The following is a 23,409-nucleotide window of genomic DNA, read 5'->3' as shown; positions in this document are numbered from 1 at the left end:
AATCGAGCCAAACTATTCCACCGAAAAGCCCTTCCGACCTGGGCTTGCGCGGATATCAGCCTTACAAAAGTAATTTCTGGAGCCCACTGCCAAACACGCTCGTTCCAAAACTTTTATGGAAGCTCCTAGTTTTTAATAAGCACACAATTATTTTCATTCTTCTCAACAAGGACTCAGAGAGCGGGGGCGAGGACGGGTCCCCCTCCGATTTCGTGCACGACCTAGCCAATCTGAGCCCGGATGCTAATTAGTTGCCCTCCCCAGATGAACACGCCTTTGTCGCCTGTAGGGCCGGACTACAAAGCCCAGAATGCCTCGCCCCTCCCTGATCAATGAGGGCTTATTTAAATGATCTCTGAGGTCTTGGACCCAGGCCAATCAGCTGTCAGGGCTCATGATAAATCGCAATGCATTATTGATAATAATAATTACTGGGACATGCGCGTTCTGGCCGAAGGGGGGTAAATTTCCTAACTCCAGGAATTTGTGGCGGAGTGGGCAAATTACCGCGGCTCTCCAGGCGGCCCGATGCTCGCACCATGTCGAGGCGCAAGCAGGCGAAACCCCAGCACATCAACTCCGAGGAGGACCAGGGCGAGCAGCTGCCGCAGCGGTCGGCCGCGGAGTTTGCAGATGCGGCCCCAGCCGCGCCGGCGACGGGGGAGCCGGGTGAGTGGGGCTGGGGGCGTGCAGTTTCCCGGACGTTCGTGGGACCCTCCAAGGCGCGAGCTTCGGGGAGCCAGCGGCTTCTAGCGCAGATTCTGGAACCAAGATCTGGGGGCTCGGTCCTAGAGAAGTCACCCTCATCCCCCCCCCCCGCCCTTGTTCATTTTACACTTTTACCGCGTCCCTCTCGTGTAAGTTTCACCCCCAGGTCCGGCTCCTCTTGTAAGATTGACCCCCCCCACCCCCTCTTGTCCCTCTTATTCCTGAAAGGTTCCCTTCTCATTCCTAGCCCCTCTCTTAATTGGTTCCACTCCCCTCGCTAGTAGTAACCTCCCCCCCCCACTTGTAACTTAGGTTCCCTCCCTCTCGGGCGCCGCTTTTAAAAGAAAGACCCCGAGGGTCCCCACCTTTTCCTTCACCCCTTGGGGGCTTTTCTAGGAGGCTGGAGAGGGGGCACATCCCTAGAAGACACCCCGGGGGGAGGGCGATCTGTTGCACGCGCCCCTCCCGGGCCCAGCGGGGGGAGGGGGCGCGACCTCTCCCCACCTCCCGGGGCTGGGGTGCGAGCCACCCGCTCCGTGGAGGGGACTGGAGGGCCCGAGGAGGTGGGGGAGGAGGGCCCGTATTGCCCCTTTTCAGAATTTACTGAGGGTTTTGGCTTTTTCTCCCTGGGCTTTGCCGCCTGCGGATCTTCGCCCTAACCTTTCGGGGCCTGACCTCCAGCCATCTTTGATTTCCGACTTCCTAAAAATAACCGCGGCGAGCCGGAGGGGTGCAGGCCCCCAGGGGCCGGGGTCGCGGGCGCGCGGCCGCCCCTCTGGGGTGCACCCGCCTGGCGTTTTGTAGGGCTTTTCTGGGGCGCCCGGCTTTCCAGAAGCGCGCCCCAGGGGCCAGAGGGGAGAGGTCGGGCCAGGACTGGGCGGTCGCGGCCAGGGCGAGCTCCCGGGGCTGACCCGCCCCACGCTTCCGCGGCGAGCGTCTCCGGGGTCGGGAGGCGTTCGGGACCCCAGCCCCGCCGGGAGCGGCCGGGCAGACTCCCCTTCTCCTAGTCACTTAACCGAGGCGGTTGTAGGAGCGAGTCGATTTCCCACTATCGCCCCTCCGTCCTGGCCCGCCAAATTGTCGCCTGATAAGTTTCTAGCGTACGCGTGGGGGAGGGGGCGTCGTAAACCTCCTCTTGGGCCTTGTGGGTCGCTTCCCTTCTGCTCCCCGCCTGCTTTCTAATTTCTCAGCCGCTGATGGGGGTGAGCGCTGCACGCCCAGAAGCTCTGAGCCACAATTCCGATGGGAAGGAATTGGCCACCTTCTTTTTTTTTTTTTTCCGGGAAGGGAATGTAATAACGTTTCCCAAGTTTGTAATAGGTGAATGTAAACCCCCTTTTTTTCCCGCAAATAACATTTTTCCAGGGCAGATTAAAGAGATCGGCTTCACCAGGGGAGGCTGTGCGTTTTCGGGGCGTCTGGTGGTCAGGGCTGCGCGCACCCGAGGTCCCAGGAGGATGGACTCTTCTTTGTGCCTCGGGTGGGGGGGGTGCTGTGGGTGGGGGGGGAGCATGGAGAGGCTCGTCGCCTGGCCCACCTGGAACAAAAGGGTTAACCCTCCGCCCGCCCGCTTCCTCCCAAGAGGAGGGGCGAGCTCCGGGCGCTGACCCCTCCCCTGGTTCTGCTCCTACCCCCTTCGTTTTTGGTGGGCGCATGCAAGTGGTGCTTTTCGAGTTGTTTGGCACCTTTTGGGGGGGAGCTTGTTACGGGGTAGCTTCTCAAATGAACCCTGGTTGGAGTTTGCAATCAGTTAACCCGAGCTGGGCTTAGGATCTCTGGCCTGGCTGTGCGCTATCTCCCCGATTTGGGAGGGGGTGGGTTCGCTATTGATCGCTGGGTTGGAGCGGACCGCCGAGTTGCGCGCGGGCGCCCCCTGGAGGCCCGGCTTGGAGCAGCACGCTTTGCTGAGAGGCGGGTCCCCTCGCAGGTACCGGCTCACACCTGATGGGTGGGATGGGTTGGGGGTGGAGATGCAGAGCCCTGGGCTGGGCCAGAGGACGGGCGCCCCCGGGGACTTGAGCCGGTGGCTAGCGCGATCCCTGGCCGTACCTGGCCTTCTTTGCCAAGTCTTTGGAATTCTTGAAAAGAATTCCTCGAGATCCTAGATTGTGTTTGCAGAGGCTCCGGTTGCCAGCGTGGGACGGGAGGTAGTGTCCCCAAGCAGTACTTTTTAATGGCTTCATTTTGCATTTGAGCAGCCTGGATGTATGTACCTATCTGTGTATTATGGATGGGTAACTATACAGATACACGTGTCTGTATAGATCTGTATAGACAGATCTGTAGACATATAAATAGAGACATAGATAGGTATAATTAAAAACAGATTGGGCCGGTCCTGTTTTGCAAGACCAATTGGAGATCCACTTGTAAAGAACGCAGTTCTAGAGGGAGGAAAATGGAGCTTGGCGATCAATTAGATTAAAAAATCTGCAGGTGGGCAGGGGACTCCGCGCTACATACGGGAAAATTAGCATTTTCTCAAAAGAACTTCGAATGCCCTTTGTGCTAAACTGGATTACAACCACCAACGATTAAGATCCCCAACTTTCAAACAAGGGCCTACCCCTGGCTGTAATGACTCGGAGGAGAGGGCACTTGGGAGTTCCTATTTGAATTGCGGGAGAGAGGGAAATCTCGTTGATAGTAGCTTGCGTGTTGCAGGCCGACTTTCTGTGCTTGGATCCGAGTTTGCGATAAAGGGGCTCCAACTTGCCCGCAGCCCCTTTTGTTCCGTTAAAAGTAAATTGCACCAGTCGGTACTTGGTCATTTAAGCCTCTGCTAGCTTCCTCATGGGTGAAGAGTTGGGGAGCCATCTTGGGAGACAGAAGATGGGCTTAACACTTCACCTCTTTGTAAACGAAGTTAGGTTTTTGGTAAGGTTTTAGAGATGTGCATTCCTGTCGGGTATAGCTTTCAGCTGTGTAACCTTGAGACCTGCTCGGTTTCTCTGAGCGTTTGGATTTTTTTTCTTCCCTCTCTACAGTGGAGGTAAAGAATCCTGTTCAGATAATTTCAACTACAAAGACCCAACTGTGTGCTGGGAATGTGATGAGTAATTAGTTTTGTTCACAATAACCATGTTTTCCATTGTATTTACTTACCGTGTCAAGATGGGTACGAGCTAATTGAGAGTCTGCCGCCTACCAGGCTGGGGACCTCAAGTACATTATCTGTAATTCTCATTTTTACTCGTTTTGAGTAAACAGCAGCTCCCAGTTGAAATGGCATGCTCACGGTGGGTTTTAGCCATGCTGGGAATCCAAGGGACTGTTTTATCATGGTCTGACTCGGACTGGTTATGGGATGGGGTTTTCTATCAGTCCCTTTGATGAGGAAGCCACGATGAGTGTTTAATGTTTGAGATGTGCCTTTTTGGACTTTACATTAAGGGATCCTTGGGAAGAGAGTTCGAAATAAAGCAGCGTTTGCATCTCACGCTCTGGGCCCTCTTGCCCTGGAAAAATGATGGGAAGAGTTCAGAAAGTTCTTTTCATCAGCCCTTAACCTGTTGTACTTGTGATTCTTGAGAGAAAGCATCCGAACCATTTTTAAAAGACTCTGATTCCAGACAAGCTGCGCATCTCCAGTCGCCACCATCCTTTTTTTTTTTTTTTTTTTTTTTCCCTCCCAAATGAATTTCACGTCTAGGTCAGTCTTTGTTCTGGAGGGGCTCTGTGGAAGGGGACAATAAAAGCCCCTGCCTGCATGGAGTTTACAAGTTTGCCTAAAAGATGAGCTCCAGTTGAGGGAAAAGGGGGACATATCTCTTCATGTAAATAGCCAAACTCAGACGCTTTACCAGCGATTACAGCCTTCTTTGGTTCTTTGACTGTTTTTTTCCCTTTCAGCAGAGCCCCTGAATTTTGATCCAAGACTGTTTGGAACAAGTTTTTAGCTCTTAATCAAGTAGAACTTAATTATAGCTCTAACTTGCCAACTATGATTTGACTTAAAAGCCGTGTTACTGAAGCGTTTCTCTCCGATTGCTGAATTGAGATGTAAAACTAAACTGGTAAACGGGCACTTTCAACTGGTTCAAAGAACGTCTCCATTTCCTTTTGTTTTTTGGTAAGCAATTATCCTGTGGGTGGGGGAGGGTGGAAGATAGTGTATACTTCAGATAATCTACTCATTGTGGTTCTTTTAATATAGGAATGGGGGAAAAAGATAAGCTTGAGTCCTAATGCTTTGCTCAAGATTATGGAGGTTTTATTTTTGAAGCATTTTCAAGTCTGCAGAATGTGATTGGCTTCTAGTAGATGAGCTTTTCTTCTATACAATAGTAAGAGTATTTTCTATCCATTTGGCAGTGATTGAATCTAGGACCCCTGCTGGGTTTACTGCATTCTTCCAACTTATTGGATAACTAGATGCTGAGAGATAACATTCCTAAAATTCGGAGTGGGGGTGGGGGGGGATGGAAGAACTAGTTGCTGGGTAATCTCTCTGAACTTTGCTTTTTTCCTTTTGGGAAGGGTTAACGCGCGCATACCCAGCAGTTGTTCATAACCGAGCCCTCTTAACGCTCTGGCGAATACGGATTCGGTTATTTGCCGGTGGTGGTCTGGATGTGGAATCACTTTTTACTGCACATGCATTCAGAGCTGCTGTTTTAAGACCCAAGTGGGATGTTGCTGGTAATGCATGGACGCTACAGAGGAGGCCAGCCTGTGTATACAGTGAAGGCAAGCTGGTATTCAGGCTGTAAATCACTCTTGGAAACAGTTAGCTCCTGGGGGGGGGGGGGGTGCTTAACCTTTTTTGTGCCATAGACCCCTTCTCAACAGAATGTATTTCAGTGCAAAAAATAAAGGGCCTAGAAATACCAAGGAAACTACCTGGAAATAGAGTTCTCAAGAACATTTGTGATGTCATAACATGTGCTTCTTTATGAACACATTAAGTAAGATTAGCACAGCTGGTCAGGTAACTACCAGAATTTTCAGTCCTGCAACAGCATTAATATCATAGGAAAATACCTGTTTTCTGTTGATGATGAAGTTACAGGTTCTGCAAATACCACTGTGGTATGTTCTCTACATTTATAATGGAAAGAGATGTTAAATTTTAGTTCGGATTAGTGAAAATAAAGATCTCATTTTTTTCCCTTACCTAATTTCATGGACTCCAGTTAATTTTTTTTTTTTTTTACATTTATTTATTTTTGAGAGACTGAGAGAGACAGAGCGCAAGTGGGGGAGAGACAGAGATAGAAGGAGATACGGAATCCGAAGCAGGCTCCAGGCTCTGAGCTGTCAGCACAGAGCCAGATGTGGGGCTCGAACTCACAAACCGCCAGATCATGACCTGAGCTGAAGTTGGACACTTCACCGCCTGAGCCACCCAGGCGCCCCTCATGGACTCCAGTTTAAGAATGCTGGTTTACAACCTGTTTACCTGTTTTCAGTGAGGGAATATTTTCCCCAAGGGGGGGGGGTGAACATTTCTTGGGGGGGAGGGCAGAAAATGTGATTACAGTGGTTTGTGGCCTTCGGAAGGCCCATGGTGCATAAACACATACAATATATTTGTGGCATTAAAATTTAATGGGCGGGGGGAGCCATGATTAGGAAAGAAGCTTTAGAAGCCTCCAGAGAAGGATGGAATGAAGGTTTGAGAAATAAATGACACCACTAAGTTTAGTGCCCTTGTAAATAGTATTTAAGAATCCAATCCCTGGTCGTCTTCTTCTGGTTAGTCTGTTACCCTGGGCCACCTAATCATGTCTGCTCGTGCCTCAGTTTCCACATCTGCGAACTGGGCACAAAGATGCTTGTTTATGTGGCTGCAAAGATGGAGTTAAGATGCACGTATTTTGTTGTTTGTGGAAGGTGGTGGTCGTTTTCTTTTGCAAAGTGGAATGGGCGTTCTCGTGTGGGCTTTATTGGGAATTTCCAGGAGTTGGAATTGTTTGAGTCCAAGGGTAGGACGTGCTAATTAAAAAAAAATTTTTTTTAATGTTTATTCATTTTTGAGAGAGAGACAGTGTGAGGTGGGGAGGGGCAGAGAGAGAGGGAGACCCAGAATCCAAAGCAGGCTCCAGGCTCTGAGCTGTCAGCACAGAGCCGGACTCAGGGCTCAAACTCCCGAACCGGGAGATCGTGACCTGAGCCAAAGTCGGACACTTAACTGACTGAGCCACCCAGGCGCCCCCTATCTTAAAAATTTTTTTTTAATGTTTATTTATTTTTGACCGAGAGAGAGACAGACAGACAGAGCATGAGCGGGGAAGGGGCAGAGAGAGAGGGAGACACAGAATCCGAAGCAGGTTCCAGGTTCTGAGCTGTCAGCACGGAGCCCAACACAGGGCTTGAACCCACAAACCGCGAGATCATGACCTGAGCTGAAGTCAGACGCTCAACCAACTGAGCCACCCAGGCACCCCAGGAACATGCTAATTGAAAAGAAACCATAGTATAAAAGCATATATTGAAAATTTTTCTCTTCTACCCTCAATCTTCAGGCCCATACTCTTAAGACCTAGAAAGCAGCCTCAGTTTCTTTTCAGAAAACTTCCAGGTACAAATTTATATCTCTACCCACAAACCCAGATGAGACCACACATAGATGCACATCCCATCCTCTGCCTGTTTTTCCTCCCCTTGAAATCAATCTCAGGCATTTGTCCTGAAGCAGCACATATAACATAGATCTGCTTTTATTTTTGTAGGGACCAAGTGCCCCGTGCCTTTTTCTTTCTGTAGCCTGGTTTATTTAACCAGAACCTTACTGCCTGACCAGGGTGCGTCCGTTTTTGTTTTTGCTGTTTGTTAATATGAGAAATGTATCCTTGTGTTATACAGAGTAAGTTCCTCACAAAGATTCATGCTAACATGTTGTAGCCCAGAGTTCTGGAGGAGCACCTACCACGCGTATTTCCTGCCAAGAGAAACTTTTTAAAAAGTTCTTTTTCAAGTTCTTGACACATAATTGCCAGGATTGCTTTTAAGAGTGCCGCTTAACATCCTCACAAACACCTCATTTCAAGTCTTAGGAAAGTGTGGAGATACTATATTCTGGGAATTGACGCACGCATGCGCGCACGTGTGTGTGTGTGTGTGCGCGCGCGTGTGTGTGCGCGCGCGCGTGTTTCCAAATATTTTTAACTTGATTCTTGGGCTGTGACTGATGGAGAACCAGTATTAGGGCTGTAAGGAAGGAGGTACCTGTTGGGCTCCACCTGAACATAGCAGGAGTATGTTGTGTCCTAACTTAATTTATTTTTATTTATTGATTTATTTTAATTTTTTTAATGTGTATTTTTGAGAGTGAGACAGAGCGTGAGCAGGGGAGGGGCAGGGGGAGAGAGAGACAGACAGACAGACAGAAGGAGACAAAGAATCCTAAGCGGGCTTCTGGCTCCCAGTTGTCAGCACAGAGCCAGACGCAGGGCTCGAACCCACGAACTGTGAGATCATGACCTGAGAGGAAGTCAAGACACTTAATAGACTGATCCAGCCGCCCTATACATTGTGTCCTAACTTTTAAAGTGGCTTCGGGGGGAGGTGGGGGGGTAGAAAGATGGCAGCAGGTGTCCTAGTCTGACCCTCAGGCTTTTCTGTCCTCCCTAGGGGGTCTTTGAGAGGAAATAGAGTTGCAGTCTCAACAGAAGAAACATATTATGGTAGGAAGGGTAGGAACGAGGGAGGATCTGGACGCTGCATGCCTGGGTTTTAATATTGGCCCTGGAGTTTATCAAATGTATTACTTTGGGCAAATCAAGGTCTCCTGTGCCTCAGTTTCCCCCTCTGTTACATAGACTAGCCCCTACCTCATAGAGTTGTTAATAATGTATACATTGTTTAGAATCACACCTAGATGGGGCACCAGGGTGGCTCGGGGAGCCCTAAGTCGGTCTTTGCGTTGACAGCCCGGAGCCTGCTTGGGATTTGCTCTCCCTGTCTCTCTGCCCCTCCCCTGCTCGTGCTCTGTCTCAAAAATAAATTAAAACGTTTTTTAAAAGTTTTAAAAAATAAAAAAAGAATTCTGCCTGGCACACAGTAAGTGCTCAGAAGCTATTTTTTTTTTAAATTTTTTTTTCAATGTTTTTATTTATTTTTGGGACAGAGAGAGACAGAGCATGAACGGGGAGGGGCAGAGAGAGAGGGAGACACAGAATTGGAAACAGGCTCCAGGCTCCGAGCCACCAGCCCGGAGCCCGACGCGGGGCTCGAACTCACGGACCGCGAGATCGTGACCCGGCTGAAGTCGGACGCTTAACCGACTGCGCCACCCAGGCGCCCCGCTCAGAAGCTATTTATGACTATTTTCATCTGTAAATGGGGCCAGTATTTAATAGGCTTGTGTGATACACATATGGGGCACCTAGAGGTCCCTAGTCCGAACTGTAGTGCAGGACATAAGCCTCGTTCGCGAGCTCTCCCCCACCTTGCACACAGTAGGGACTGGGAACTGTTAGTGACTTAGGCTTTAGGTGACCATTTTTCTACGTCTTGTTCTCCCACACACCTAGTTGCCCTGCTAACCATTTGAGCCATTAGAGATAAATATGGAGAAACTAATGTTCCCTGAACACCTGCCAAGTCTGCACTTTCCCCACATCCCATCCAGGGTGGTGCCCCAGGCACATTAGTGGGTACTTGACTCATTGGTGAAAGTAATCGCTTCACTTAACCCAGACACATCTACCTTACGAGGGTGTCATGATTATGCATGTTTCAGGCAAATTCTGAGGGGGAAGGCTACCATATCACACCAGTTTACAGGCGAATGCTGCTGGATCAGCCCTAACCTGATTTCCCTTCCCTGGCCAGACCTGTTTATGGTGGTTGGCTCTTTCTCCCTGCCCCTCCCCCCCCCCCCACCCATACACACCTTGCAAAACTTCCTATTACTGGGTCTAAAATTCATAAAGATTAGGCTACCTTACATAAATTTTAAAAGAGAAATAAACTTTTTCAAGATGAACTCCTGTTTCATACTGTGGGCCTCCTGTCAAAACCCCATGGTTTTAGGGAGTGTAATCTCATCCAAGGAGTTGAGAAGCAAAATAAATTAGTTTGCTTTAAGCAACAGGAATTGAACGGGGCACCTGGGTGGCTCAGTAGGTTAAGCTGTTTGCCATTAGCTCAGGTCATGATCGTGAGTTTGAGCCGGGCTCAAACTGAGTCGGGCTCTGGAACCTGCTTCAAATTCTGATTCCCTTTCTCTCTGTCCTCCCCTGCTCATGCACTCTCTCTCTCTCTGTCAACAATAAATAAACATTAAAAAAAATTTTTTTTAATTAAAAAAAGAAGCAACAATTTATTTGAAAGTAATGTGTATTGGGGCTCCTGGGTGGCTCAGTTGGTTGAGCGTCCGACTTCGGCTCAGGTCATGATCTCACAGTCCGTGAGTTCGAGCCCTGCGTCGGGCTCTGTGCTGACAGCTCAGAGCCTGGAGCCTGCTTCGGCTTCTGTGTCTCCCTCTGTCTCTGCCCCTCCCCTGCTCATGCTCTGTCTCTCTCACTGTCAAAAATAAATAAACATTAAAAAATTTTAAAGTAATGTGTGTCTTTCTTGGCCTTTCCTCCACACATCGGTACATTTGAAACAGGTTTTCAACAAAAATGGTCACGTTTTACATACCGTTCTGCAGCCTGTTTCTTTCACGTAACTTCTGTCTCCATGTCAGAGCATGCAGAAGTTAATGCAGTTTTTGGTCTATGAGTGAATCAAAATTTACTTTTGCTGCCGTAAACGTTGCTTTTAAAAAAATCCCTACTTGTATGGATCTTTGTATATTTGTGCAATTATTTGTGTGATTTAGATCTGTATGCCTAGAGTTGGCTGGCTCCGAGGTATACTGCCTCTGTGACTAATTAGTTGGGGGGGGGGGAGGTATACATAGACTAGGATAGCCGAGAAGTGAGAGCAAGTAGTTTACTCTCAGGACCCAGGCATCCAGATAAAGCAGTCCCAAGATGGGCGCTTTATTTATTTTTTAAATATTTTTATTTATTTTTGAAAGATACAGACAGCATGAGCGGGGGAAGGGCAGAGAGCGAGGGAGACAGAATCCGAAGCAGGCTCCAGGCTCCGAGCTGTCAGCACAGAGCTCAACATGGGGCTCGAACTCATGAACCGTGAGATTACAACCTGAGCAGGAGTGGGATGCTTAACTGACTAAGCCACCCAGGCGCCCCCAAGATGGGCATTTGAACGTGCAGGCTATCATTAACACCGAAGGGAATAGTGCCTAATTACAAAACAAATATGCACGCACACACACACACACACACACACACACACACACACACACACAAGGAAATCCACAGGCCAATCCTTTTTAGGAATGTAACTGTCCAGAATTGATCCTATGCGTGTAATTCCAGGTATATAACAGTAGTAGAAGTTGCAGGTTCAGGGAGAGGCGTGAAACCCTTCGTTCCCCTCCCCTCTTCTCATTCTGGGGCTTCTCTCATTATCTGTGAGGTCGTTGAAGTCTGTATCTATCGTCATGCCTTCCTTGAACATGAAAGCATTTCTGGGAATATCTGCTTGGCCTTCCTCGTCTAAATGTACTGTTTAGACAGTGTGCCGTCTCCATATTTTCGGTGAATTAGGCACTGCGGTCGTTGTTGGCATCTTGGAAGTGGGGAGGTGCACTGGTCACACTGAATGAGTGATTTACTGCAGTTTCGCTTTCGGTGGCCCCAGGATGGGGATGAGCACCTGTGATTTGAGCAGGTCTCCAATGTCATTTGTGTTGACTGCATGAAATTCACTTGCCTTTACAGGCAGACCCCGAGTAGGGTGCAGAGCTCTAAGGGGATTACTTTAATAATAAATTGTGTGAGTTTCCTACGGTTGCCATAACAAATTGCTACAAATTGGATGGCTTAAAGCAAAAGAAATTTAGGGGCCCCTGGGCGGCTTGGGCAGTTAAGCGTCCGACTTCACCTGGTGAGTTCGAGCCCTATGTCGGGCTCTGTGCTGACAGCTCGGAGCCTGGAGCCTGCTTCGGATTCTGTGTCTCCCTCTCTCTCTGCCCTGCCCATCTCGGGCTCTGTCTCTCTCAAAAATAAGTAAACATTAAAAGAAAATTAAAAAAAAAAAAAAAAAACCCAAAAACAAAACACAGAAATTTAGTCCTACCTTCCTGGAGGCTAGACATCCGACATTGAGATATCAGTGGGGTCTGTCCCTTCTGGAGACGCTGAGGAAGAAGCCATTCCAGGCCTCCTTTCTACCTTCTGATGGCTTCCCACAATCCTGGCTTAGGGCCACATAAGTCTTTCACGTGGCTTTTAATTCTGTTTCGTCTCTTTCCCCTATCTCTTTAAGGACACCCGGGCATTGGGTTAGGGACTCACCCCAATTACATTTGCAAAGACCCTATTCCAAATCAGGTCTTGTGCACAGGTATTGGGTATAATGACTGGGACGTATTTTTTTTGGGGGGGGGGTATCACAATTCAACCCCCTGCATAAGTTCCCTTTTACAGTCTCCTGCCTGTGGGGACGGGACCCAGGTTGCCGAGGTCTCTGTGTTGTGAGCTGTGGTTTTTGCCTAGAAGTCGCCCCGCCTCCTTTCTCGGGCAGAATTCTTAGCTTTTTCTCTCTTGTCCCAGGTGCTCCAATGAACCACCCAGGGAGTGGCAATGACGTCAGCAGGGCTGGGGTGTCAGGGAAGAGGCCTCGTCGGGAGGAGACTCACGTCTGCGAGAAATGCTGCGCGGAGTTCTTCAGCCTCTCCGAGTTCTTGGAACACAAGAAAAGTTGCACTAAAAATCCCCCCGTCCTCATCATGCACGACGGCGAGGGGCCGGTGCCTTCAGAAGACTTCTCCGGGGCGGTGCTGGGCCACCAGCCGCACAGTCCAAGCAGTAAGGACGGTCCCAGGGAGGATGGCGGCGGCCCGGGGGACACGAAGGAGAAGCTGGGGGCCGAGTCCGTCGTGTTTTTGAAGACTGAGACGGCCCCGCCGCCCGCGTCCCAGGACGTGAGCTGTCTGCCCAAAGGCAAGGTGGCCAGCACCAACGTCACCCTCCAGGCCCTGCGGGGCACCAGGGTGGCCGTGAATCAGAGGAGCGTCGAGGCGCCGCCGGCCCCCGTGCCCGGCGCCAGCAGCATCCCGTGGGTCCTCGAGCAGATCCTGTGCCTCCAACAGCAGCAGCTGCAGCAGATCCAGCTCACGGAGCAGATCCGCGTTCAGGTGAACACGTGGGCCTCCCACGCCCTCCACTCCGGCGTGGCGGGGGCCGACACCCTCAAGACCTTGGGCAGCCACGTGTCCCAGCAGGTGTCTGCGGCCGTGGCCTTGCTGAGCCAGAAAGCTGCAGGCCAGGGCCTGGCTCTGGACGCCTTGAAACAGGCCAAGCTACCTCACGCGCACGTCCCCGCCACGAGCGGCTCCGTGTCCCAGGGGCTGGCGCCCTTCGCCCTGAAGCCGGACGGGACGAGGGTCCTGCCCAACGTCGTGTCGCGCCTTCCCGGCGCCCTGCTACCTCAGGCCCCCGGCTCTGTGCTCTTCCCGAGCCCTTTCTCCACCGTGGCGTTAGACCCGTCCAAGAAGGGGAAGGGGAAGCCCCCGAACGTGTCCCCGGTGGAGGTCAAGCCCAAAGACGAGGCCGTCCTCTGCAAGCACAAGTGTAAGTACTGTAGCAAGGTTTTTGGGACCGATAGCTCCTTGCAGATCCACCTGCGCTCCCACACCGGCGAGAGACCCTTCGTGTGCTCTGTCTGCGGCCACCGCTTCACCACCAAGGGCAACCTCAAGGTGCACTTTCATCGACATCCCCAGGTGAAGGCGAACCCCCAGCTGTTTGCCGAGTTCCACGACAAAATGGTGGCGGGCAATGGCATCCCCCATGCGCTCTCTGCACCGGTCCCCGTAGACGAATCGAGCCTCTCGTTAGACAGCAAGCCCGTCCTCGTGTCAGGGACCCCCAGTGCAGGGCTACCTCAGAGTCTCTCTGCGGGGACTAACCCCAAGGACCTCGCGGGCGGCCCCCCGCCCGGCGACCTGCAGCCCGGGCCTTCTCCAGAGGGCGGGGATGGCCCCCTGCTGCTCTCCGGGCTGGGGCCACACCACAGTTCCCCCAGGGTCGGTGGCTTCCGGGGGAGCGGGACGCCCGAGCCGGGCTCGGAGACCCTGAAGCTGCAGCGGCTGGTGGAGAACATCGACAAGGCCACCACCGAGCCCAACGAGTGTCTCATCTGCCACCGGGTCCTGAGCTGCCAGAGCTCCCTCAAGATGCATTACCGCACCCACACCGGGGAGAGGCCGTTCCAGTGTAAGATCTGCGGTCGGGCCTTCTCCACCAAGGGCAACCTGAAGACGCACCTCGGGGTCCACCGGACCAACACGTCCGCAAAGACGCAGCACTCGTGCCCCATCTGTCAGAAGAAGTTCACCAACGCGGTCCTGCTGCAGCAGCACATCCGGATGCACATGGGCGGCCAGATTCCCAACACGCCGCTGCCCGAGAATCCCTGTGACTTCGCGGGCCCCGAGCCAGTGATGGTCAGTGAAGATGGCGGTGCGGGGGCCGTCTGTCACGACGATCTCCTCGAAAGCATCGACGTCGACGAGCTCGGCCCCCCGGAGGCCCCCGGCGGTAGCTCCTTGAAGGTCCCGCTGCCCCTCCCCAGCGGGCAGGCCGCGTCCCCCACCCTGGGGTTCGCCGTGACGGCTTCCCTAGACGCCCCCCCCGGGAAGGCGGGTCCCGCTCCTCTCGTCCTGCAGCGGCAAAGCAGCAGAGAAAACGGTTCAGTGGAGAGTGACGGCTTGACCAACGACTCGTCCTCCTCGGTGATGGGAGACCAGGAGTACCAGAGCCGAAGTCCGGACGTCCTGGAGACCACGTCCTTCCAGGCGCTGTCCCCCGCCAACAGCCAGGCAGAAAGCATCAAGTCCAGATCTCCCGATGCCGGTGGCAAAGCAGACAGCGCCGAGAACGGCCGCGCTGAGATGGAAGGTGATGGAGCTTTGGATTTCGCTTAGGTCCATTTTGGGCACGAGGTCATCCCACAGGAACCCGGGTCGAACGTCACAAACGGACAGTGTGATCTTTGCAAAGCAGCTCTCCCTCTTTAGGGCAGTTAGCCTCTCTGGGTAGAGGGAGAGAATAACTCCCCCCGTCCTAGTACTCACGTCGTGTTCTTTGCGGTGGTTAATGCGCACGGGGGATGGACAGCAGGCTTGTTGGTCTTTGCTTCTGTGTGTGTGTGAGCCCCGGGGAGACACTTGGGTCATCTTCGGGAAGTGCTCCGGGGGGCGAATGTGTGCAAAAGTGGGCGCACGCCTTCTTGGCCACCGAGATGAGTCCTAGGTCTTGCTTCTGAGGTCCCGCTCCCTAATGTAAGGTCCGCAGGTTAACAAATGTTGACAGGGAGGGAAAGAATCTAACCCATTATAAACGCACACGTAAATCGTGGGGTACCTGTTGGTGTCGTTAATACTTGTCTTTAAGTAGTAGTCTCTCGGGGCGCCTGGGTGGCTCGGTCGCTTAAGCGTCCGACTTCAGCTCAGGTCACGATCTCGCGGTCCGTGAGTTCGAGCCCCGCGTCGGGCTCTGGGCTGATGGCTCAGAGCCTGGAGCCTGCTTCCGATTCTGTGTCTCCCTCTCTCTCTGCCCCTCCCCCGTTCGTGCTCTGTCTCTCTCTGTCCCAAAAATAAATAAACGTTAAAAAAAAAATTTTTTTTTTTAAAAAGTAGTTGTTTCTCTACACCCAACGTGGGGCTCGAACTGCCGACCCCGAGGCCAAGAGTCGCGTGCTCTACCGACTGAGCCAGCCAGGCGCCCGTTTTAAAGATAAAAACGTCTGATGCAGGAGCTTGAATTTCAGGTGTTTCCTGTCCATACCTCTCTGCCCCAGTGGTGACTTTTCGGAAGCGTTTGAGTTGTCACTCCCCGAGTGGGTCAACACGCTAAGGAGGAAAAGCCGCCTCTGAGGCACACGATTCCAGAAAGCCGTTTCCAGGCTGTCGATGGGCAGTGGTCATCACAGCTCTTTTTTGGTTTGAGAAGGAATGAGAACGGGATGATAAAGGTCTGGGGTTTCTTTTCTCTGGATACTAGGTCGTAGCAGCCTGCCATCGACATTTATCCGCGCTCAGCCAGCCTATGTGAAAGTCGAAGTCCCTGGCGCGTTTGTTGGACCTGCGACCGTGTCCCCAGGCATGACTCCTTTGCTGGTGGCCCAGCCACGCCGGCAGGCCAAACAGCACGGCTGTGCACGGTGCGGGAAGAACTTCTCCTCGGCGAGCGCCCTCCAGATTCACGAGAGGACTCACACTGGGGAGAAGCCTTTCGTGTGTAACATATGTGGGCGTGCCTTTACCACCAAAGGCAACCTGAAGGTGAGTTTCTTCGGGCTCTCCGCAGGGATGGGGCTAGGCGTTGGCCAGCACAGCCTTGTTGGTGTCCCCCATTCGTGATGAATTCTTACATTAAGACCAGATGGGATGGGGGTGCCCCAGTGGCTCAGTCGGTTAAGCGTCCGACTTCAACTCGGGTCGTGATCTCATGGTCCGTGAGTTCGAGCCCCGCGTCGGGCTCTGTGCGGACAGCTTGAAGCCTGGAGCCTGCTTCGGATGCTGTGTCTCCCTCTCTCTCTGCCCCTCCCCTGCTCATGCTCCGTCAAAAATGAATAAACCTTAAAAAATACTAAAAAGAAAAAAAGACAGAGATTAGCAACTTGTGACAAAATCATAAGAATGTTCAACTCGGGGGTGGGGGAGGGGGCTTTGTTCTTTTCTCAAGTTCTCTGTATCTTTTCAATTGTAAAAGCAGATTTCGCCCCTTTGAAAAGTTTGAAGGCCATCGGATTAGAGAATACCTATTCTTGGGGCCCCCGGGTGGCTCAGTCGGTTGAGCGTCCAACTTAATCGTGATCTCGTGGTCCGTGAGTTCGAGCCCCGCGTCAGGCTCTGTGCCGACAGCTTGGAGCTTGGAGCCTGCTTCTGATTCTGTGTCTCCCTCTCTCTCTGCCCCTCCCCCGCTCATGCTCTGTGTCTCTCTCTCAAAAATAAATAACCATTTAAAAAAAAAAAAAAAAAAAGACCAGATGGGATACCGTATAGTCCTATCTCCCAGCTGGCTCTTGAAATAATTCATTAGACAGTATGTTTTCTCACATCACAACATGTCTGAAATTGGGATGCTTCTTATGGTCAGTGCCTGAAATTGGTAATTTTTTTTTTTTTTTTTTCCTAATCTTAGGGGCACAAGGAATAGTGATGCATTTTACAAAGGATGCTGTCTAGGAATAGGACACATGGTCTATTAGAGGTGCTCTTGTCTCTTAGTATAAAGTAGTTAACACTTTAGGGTTGTTTTCCCTCCAATATTGGGGCAGACCATGACCTCTTTCAACAATAATCGAGTAGATAGGTAAAATCTAGCCTGGAAACCAGTGATAAATGTCACATAGTATAATGTGTGGAGAAATCATTTATGGGTTTGTGTGTACATCCAGACTTGATGAGCACCCTCTATGTTTTGTTTTCCTAGCCTGCTAGGTTGAAATAAATAGCAGGAGTTAAACACTTATAGGATCCAGTGCCAGTGCAGTTAAAAAGAAGAAAGGCCTCAGGTTATCCGCTGTGCTTTCGAAACTGAGCAGCTGGGTCCTTCTGGAGAAGAGCCTGATATCAATAGGGACAGTCCACCTAAGATTTTACCTGGGGAGCTGGGAAGGAGACCTTCCCCACATGAGGCCTGAACGTGGCCTGTGTAAGCACAAGGGATGAGAACTGGGGACCTGGGGTTTTCCCTTTTGCCCTGCCTGTGGTTTGTGGGAACCGGGCCTCTGGATCTCTACCTGTCTCCGATGAGTAGACTAATTGAATTCTTTGTGGTTCAAATAAAGGTTGAAACTTAAAAGTTGACCAAGGAGACCGTATATCATTTAAAAAATGAAACGTACTTATTATAAAAGCAAGCTGTCCTCTTTGATTTATTTTTTAAGTTTGTTTATTTTTGAGAGAGTGCGAACAGTGGAGGGGCGGAGAGAGGGGGGAGGCAAGAGGGTCGGAAGGGTGGTTCTGCACTGTCCACACAGAGCCCGACGCGGGGCTCGAACTCACGGACCGTGAGATCATGACCTGAGCCAAAGTCGATGGTGCCAGGTGCCCCCAAGCTATATTCTTTTAATTTTTTAGTTGGTGAAAACGACTAGGTAAGGAGCATGAAGTAATTTCATCTCTGATACCAACTTCTAGAAACAGAAAGCTTAAATGACTTCACAGGCCCCGGGATCAGCCCAGGGAAGGTCTGGAGCTGCTGTGTTTGTTTTTGTTTTCGTTTTGTTGTTGTTTCTCTCTGCACAAGTGGCTTTGGGCAGATGGCTCCTTGTGCCTCAGTTTCCCAGTTTCCCATGACTCACTAATGGTAGTGACAACTTCAGAGTGCTCCTAAAGATGAAATGAATTCTATTCCTAAATGTTTCAAATTATGCCTGGAACATCTTAACAGCTCGTAGCGATTAAGAGCAGGTCACTTCTGAGCGCACTTGGCCGGCTAACTACTAACTTCTCAGGATGTCAGGAAAGCTGAAACGGAGTACCTGAGAAACCTAGTGCCCATCACATTCTCCCCACTCTTTTTTTTTTTTTTTAAGTTTATTTATTTTGAGAGAGAGAGAGCGACAGTGGGGAAGGAGCAGAGAGAGAGAATCCCAGGCAGGCTCCAAGCTGTCAGCGCAGAGCCTGATGTAGGGCTTGAACCCACAAACTGTGAGATCATGACCTGAGCCGAAATCAAGAGTTGACGCTTAACTGACTGAGCGGCCCAGGCACCCCTCTTCCGACTCTTTTTGAAGCTCAAAGGGAGTTAGAAACTCAAAAGCCAGACTTTTCACTACTCTGGAGTAGTGATGACGATCATTGACGTCCTGTGTATCTGGTCTGTCCGTGCCATCATCAGGGCAGCATCTGTTCTGTTCCAGAGTTATTTGTTAACTCACATTTTTTATTCAGGTAACGGTGGGCTCCCGTGCAGTGAGAATTCACAGATCCTTACACGCTGTGACCAGTTCCCCCAGTGGTAGAATTTCGCGAAAACTATGATGTAACCGATAAGAACCAGGATATTGGCATGGACGGAACCTACTGGTCTCCTAGATTTCCCCCCATTTTATTTGTACTCCACGTGTGTAAGTGTGTTACCTTCTGCACAACTGTGTAGGTTTGTAATTCACAAGTTTTAAATCTAGCACTTGAGAGGATACATAGTATCCTAGTATTTGAGCCTGACACATAGTAAGGGTTCCTGTAGGAACCCACTGGAACAGTGGGACGGGGACAGAATTGGAGCCTGTGGCCCTGCCTCGCTGGGCTTTACTTGCCTCTAGGCAGGAATGTGGGCCCCTTGTTGCCCAATCCTCTGCTTCCTCCCCTCCCCCACCCCAAGATGAGTCCCCGTTTTGGTGGGAACCTCTCTGTTCCTGTTCCCACAGGTCCACTACATGACGCACGGAGCCAACAACAGTTCTGCACGCCGAGGGAGGAAGCTGGCCATCGAGAACACCATGGCTCTGTTAGGAACTGATGGGAAGAGAGTTCCTGAGATGTTTCCCAAGGAAATCCTGGCCCCTGCGGTGAGCGTGGACCCCGTCGTGTGGAACCAGTACACCACCATGCTCAACGGAGGCCTGGCCATGAAGACCAACGAAATCTCCGTGATCCAGAGTGGCGGCATCCCCACGCTCCCCGTTTCCCTGGGGGCTAGCTCCATTGTGAACAACACCACTATCTCCAAGTTGGACGGCTCCCAGTCTGCCCTCGGTGCCGAAGTGGAAAAACCGGGTGCTGCTGACGGTGTCCCCAAACACCAGTTCCCTCACTTCCTGGAAGAAAACAAGATTGCAGTCAGCTAAGCTCCGGGAGGGATCCCTGGTTGAGGGAGAAATGCAGAGGCAGAATGACCTCCCCGACTATACTTTTTTTCCCCCCCCTCCTTTTTAAAAGAACCCATCCCCTCCTGTTTGTTTTCTTACTGATGTGCAAATGATGTTTACAGTGTGAGATCACAACCTCAGGCAAATCCTACAATCAGATGTTATGCTGCTTTGCAAAAAAAAAAAAAAAAAAAAAAAATTGAAAAAAAATTGAAAAAAGAAAAATCGAAAAAAGAAAAAATTGAAAAACAAAAAAAAAACTAAAAAAGAAAAAATGCATACTAAAACAAAAACAGACTAGAATTTTTTTTTTTTTTTTTTAATTTTGGAAGCGGGTCTTGCAAAGTAGCTTTGTTACTTGCGACAAACTGTATACATAAAACCTTTGTACAACCTAGAGTAACTATTTCCAAAGACGATCCCCTTGTTTCAAGTTGGAACTTACTGAACCACAGTGGAAAAGGCAACTGTTAGCCTAATTGTGGGGGGTGCTGTATACTTCCCCAGTGACTGTCTGTATGCGGGTACACGGACAAGATCTGGCATCTGTTTAGGGACCTGTTTTGTATGACCCCCAACCCTGCACCCATCCTTTGTTTTTTGGTTTTTTCCCCTGAATGTACTTTTTTTTTTTTTCTTTTTAACTAAGGTTGTCAAACGAATTCCAAAATTCCTTCAACCTTGGAACCTTAAATAGAATGCCCTCGAATGGACTGATTTTTGTCCTTAGGGAGTCAATGCGTGTTGCTGCTTATTTAAATACAGTTCAGTTGGAACCCCAAGAGTGCCAATGTACTCACTATGCTTTGCAAATGCCTCCTTCCTGAACCAGCAGGAGAGGTGGCCTTCGCAGGGACCCTCAGGTGACTTATTTTGGTTCGCCAGTGCCTACGCTGTGGAACGGGGTTTCCATTCTTTAAGAAACTCATGGAAGGGCATGTTTCTTATAGGTACACATACTAATTTGTACAAAAATGTCCTTGGTGCAACTTAAATGCCAAGTGATTGTGAAGATTGTTTTTGAGTATTGCATGAAGGCTACGAACAGGCAAGTCATGGGTGTGAAAGCTTTAATTTATCTACCTCATTTATTTTTATTTTTGTAGCCATAGTCTCTATTTTCCTATTTTATGACCGCTGAAGTGTTCTGACGCCCTGTCTTCAACCTGAGTTGATGTATGGTGGGAGTGACTGGACATTTAAGATATCTCTATGGTTCTTTGTTGTAAACGCCCCCTCCCCCTGTTTGTATATGTAATATGAAGCGAATGAGGGCACATTGCTCTAATGGTTTAACAAGGAAGGAGAAAGAAAGACCTTAATTTCTGAGTGGAGAAGTCTCCTTCTATGTGGAAAAGTAGATCAAGACTGTTATCAAAAGTTTGTGTTATTGCACCTGACTTTAGGATCCAAAAAAAAAAAAAAATTTTTTTTTTTTTTTTTTTTTTTTTTTTTGCCACATTGTGCCTTTCTTCCTGGAATTGTAAGTGGGACACAATAACCAGTACCTGTCTACACTGTGAAGTGGATATTGTTACAGAGAACACCAGAGGCTTTCTTACTGTCAAGCAAACAATGCCTTGTGAATGTATGATCTATGGAGAAACCCCTGTAGTTTCACCTGCTGATGCTGTCTGTGTTGTTGGAGAATAAATTTCGGATGTTTTTTTTTTTTGTCTTCCCCCCCACCGGGTGCGTATGTCTCTGGTTAGTTTCTGCTCTAAACCTGAGAGTTCTCATTTGAACAATCACTTGCCCTCGTGACCCCCCCCCCCCCCCCCCCCAGGTCTTAGAATCGAAATACATCCGCTTATGTCCCTACTGGACCCATTTCTCAAGCACACACAAAGAACGACTTGCTGGCTGTTCTCTTGCTTTCTTCAGGCATACAAGTTGTGTTAGAGTAAACTGAGTCTAGAGAACTTTTGCTTGTGTTCCCTTGTGACCGCAGACGGCTTATCGCACTGTAGATTACCTCATATTTCAATCCCAACCTGGTACCAGTCATTGGGCAGAGAGAACCACGTAGGAGGTGGCACTTAGTTCAAAGAGAAGATTCTTTGAGAGGGTGGTGGAAAAGTACCCCCTGGGGAGAGACACAAAGGCAAGACCAGGGTAGTGCCCAACTGGCAAAGTACCCTGTTACCTCCCTCTTGTTGTGTTTCTCTTTGCAAACCCAGTGGCAACAAGCAGCATCAGATTCTAGGAGAATCTTCCTGGATGAAGATAGGACTACATCTGTGAATGGATCCTCCTGACATCAGAGAAGGCTGGGGATTACGTTCTCACAGCCTTTCACCTGATAGGAGGCCTGCATGGCAACTTCTTTGCAGGTGGATGCCCTCTCCAGCGTGTGTCTGTCCTTTGGCCTCAACTCCTCTAGATTTGGGGTGGGATGGTCACTCTTGACTCCGAAAGCAAGATTAACGAGGTCCTTCAGATAACTGAAGTGGAATTACCTAAGCCAAGATCCATTAGTCCCAAGTGTCTATGCTGACCCCTTCTCTCACTTGATAACTAACCCACAGTGAAGTTTTAGGTCTAGATTGAAATGTATGAGGATTATTTTTACTTGCGTGAAAGTCGTTTCCTCTTCTCCCAACATGTTTCAGACATTATTTCAAGGGAACAGCCGTTTCTGGCTAATCCTTGGTAAATACCCGCGGTAATACCAAAATGTTCAATCAGCTATTGCCGGACAAACTCTTGTTTTCCTCCAAACTATTAAATAGCTTGGGTCATCATTGTGGCTTGTAAGTTTTCCTTCCACCCAGTTAACTGCAGGGTAAATTCTTCCTTGAGGGATTGCTAGGGCAAAGATGAACGTTGCCATGTGTTTGCAGTTGTGCATAAGAGTGTTGTGTCTGTACCTATGTTCTCAGCCCTAATCTTTAAAGCTAGTCCTCCAGTCGGTTGCGATGCGAGCACACTACCATCCATGGTCTAGGGCATTTCTCTGTTTAAGGAGCAGTACGGGTGCCATAAAACTTGCTCTTTGAGACCTGCCTACCTCTTTGCATGTTCCTTTATGGGTTCTGTGTATCCAAAGCTTTTTTTTTATTAAAAAAATTTTTTTTGATGCTTATTTTTGAGACCGAGGGAGACAGCACGAGTGGGGGAGGGGCAGAGAGAGAGGGAGACAGAATCGGAAGCAGGCTCCAGGCTCCGAGCTGTCAGCACAGAGCCCGACACGGGGCTCGAACTCACAAACCGTGAGATAGTGACCTGAGCCGAAGTCGGCCGCTCAACCGACTGAGCCACCCAGGCGCCCCTAAAAAAATTTTCTTAATGTTTGCTTCTTTTTGAGAGAAAGTGTGTGTGAGCGCGGGGAGGTGCAGAGAGAGAGAGGGAGACACAGAATCTGAAGCAGTCTCCAGGCTCGGGGCTGGCAGCACAGAGCCCAGCACAGGGCTTGAACTTGTGAACTGTGAGATCATGACCAGAGCCAGAAGTCGGATGCTTAAGCAGCTGAGCCACTCAGGTGCCCCTAAAGCTCGTTTTTCATACGGGATGGAGGATTTAAGGGAATCGCAACATCTTGACTTTAAGAATAAACTGGAAATCAGTGAGATTGGGGGGAGGGGGAGAATAAACTTCCATATTTCCCCCTGACGCTCTGCCCTCAGTTTAAAGAGGTGCTCTGGGGGAAGGAATTGTTGCTTTGTATGGGGTAGCTGTGTTTGTAGAGAGAGGGTCTTGGGGTGGATGGGGCAGGCCCCTCCCTCCAGGTGAAGTTTGTACTTAATTTGGCAGAACTTGCCTAAGAGCTGCGCAGAAGGGGGAGGCAGTGTGTGCTGAGGTGGCTTGTCCCGTTCTGTGGGGCAGGGCCAGGTTGAGCCAGGTGTCACTCGA

The 23,409-nt window shown here is 50.0% G+C and overlaps 1 protein-coding gene across 2 annotated transcripts; it reads left to right on the top strand.

Annotated features, from left to right (window-relative positions):
- Nucleotides 1-337: 337 nt before the first annotated feature.
- On the top strand, nucleotides 338-21,226 carry SALL4 (spalt like transcription factor 4). 2 transcript variants are annotated; one of them, XM_025932274.2, is made up of 4 exons: nucleotides 338-669; nucleotides 12,285-14,633; nucleotides 15,738-16,018; nucleotides 19,117-21,226. In XM_025932274.2, the coding sequence occupies exons 1-4, from the start codon at nucleotides 540-542 to the stop codon at nucleotides 19,534-19,536; spliced, it is 3,180 nt and encodes a 1,059-aa protein (XP_025788059.1). In that variant the 5' UTR covers nucleotides 338-539; the 3' UTR covers nucleotides 19,537-21,226. The 2 variants fall into 2 exon arrangements, with proteins under 2 accessions (XP_025788059.1, XP_086558627.1); XM_086702501.1 differs by lacking the exon at nucleotides 338-669 and adding an exon at nucleotides 5,633-5,739.
- Nucleotides 21,227-23,409: the final 2,183 nt, after the last annotated feature.

Source organism: Puma concolor, chromosome A3 (genome assembly GCF_028749965.1).
Source record: "Puma concolor isolate L17-30 chromosome A3, mPumCon1.1.hap2, whole genome shotgun sequence".
Taxonomy (NCBI): Eukaryota; Metazoa; Chordata; class Mammalia; order Carnivora; family Felidae; genus Puma; species Puma concolor.
The sequence above is the reverse complement of the archived record's forward strand: the minus strand, read 5'-3'. Positions and strand labels throughout refer to the sequence as shown.

Excerpts from the sequence above, each read along its gene's own strand:
- SALL4 (XM_025932274.2), top strand. The coding sequence starts at position 540 with ATGTCGAGGCGCAAGCAGGCGAAACCCCAGCACATCAACTCCGAGGAG. Across the intron at positions 670-12,284 it reads GCCGGCGACGGGGGAGCCGG|GTGCTCCAATGAACCACCCA; the intron begins GTGAGTGGGGCT and ends CTCTTGTCCCAG. Across the intron at positions 14,634-15,737 it reads CGGCCGCGCTGAGATGGAAG|GTCGTAGCAGCCTGCCATCG; the intron begins GTGATGGAGCTT and ends TCTGGATACTAG.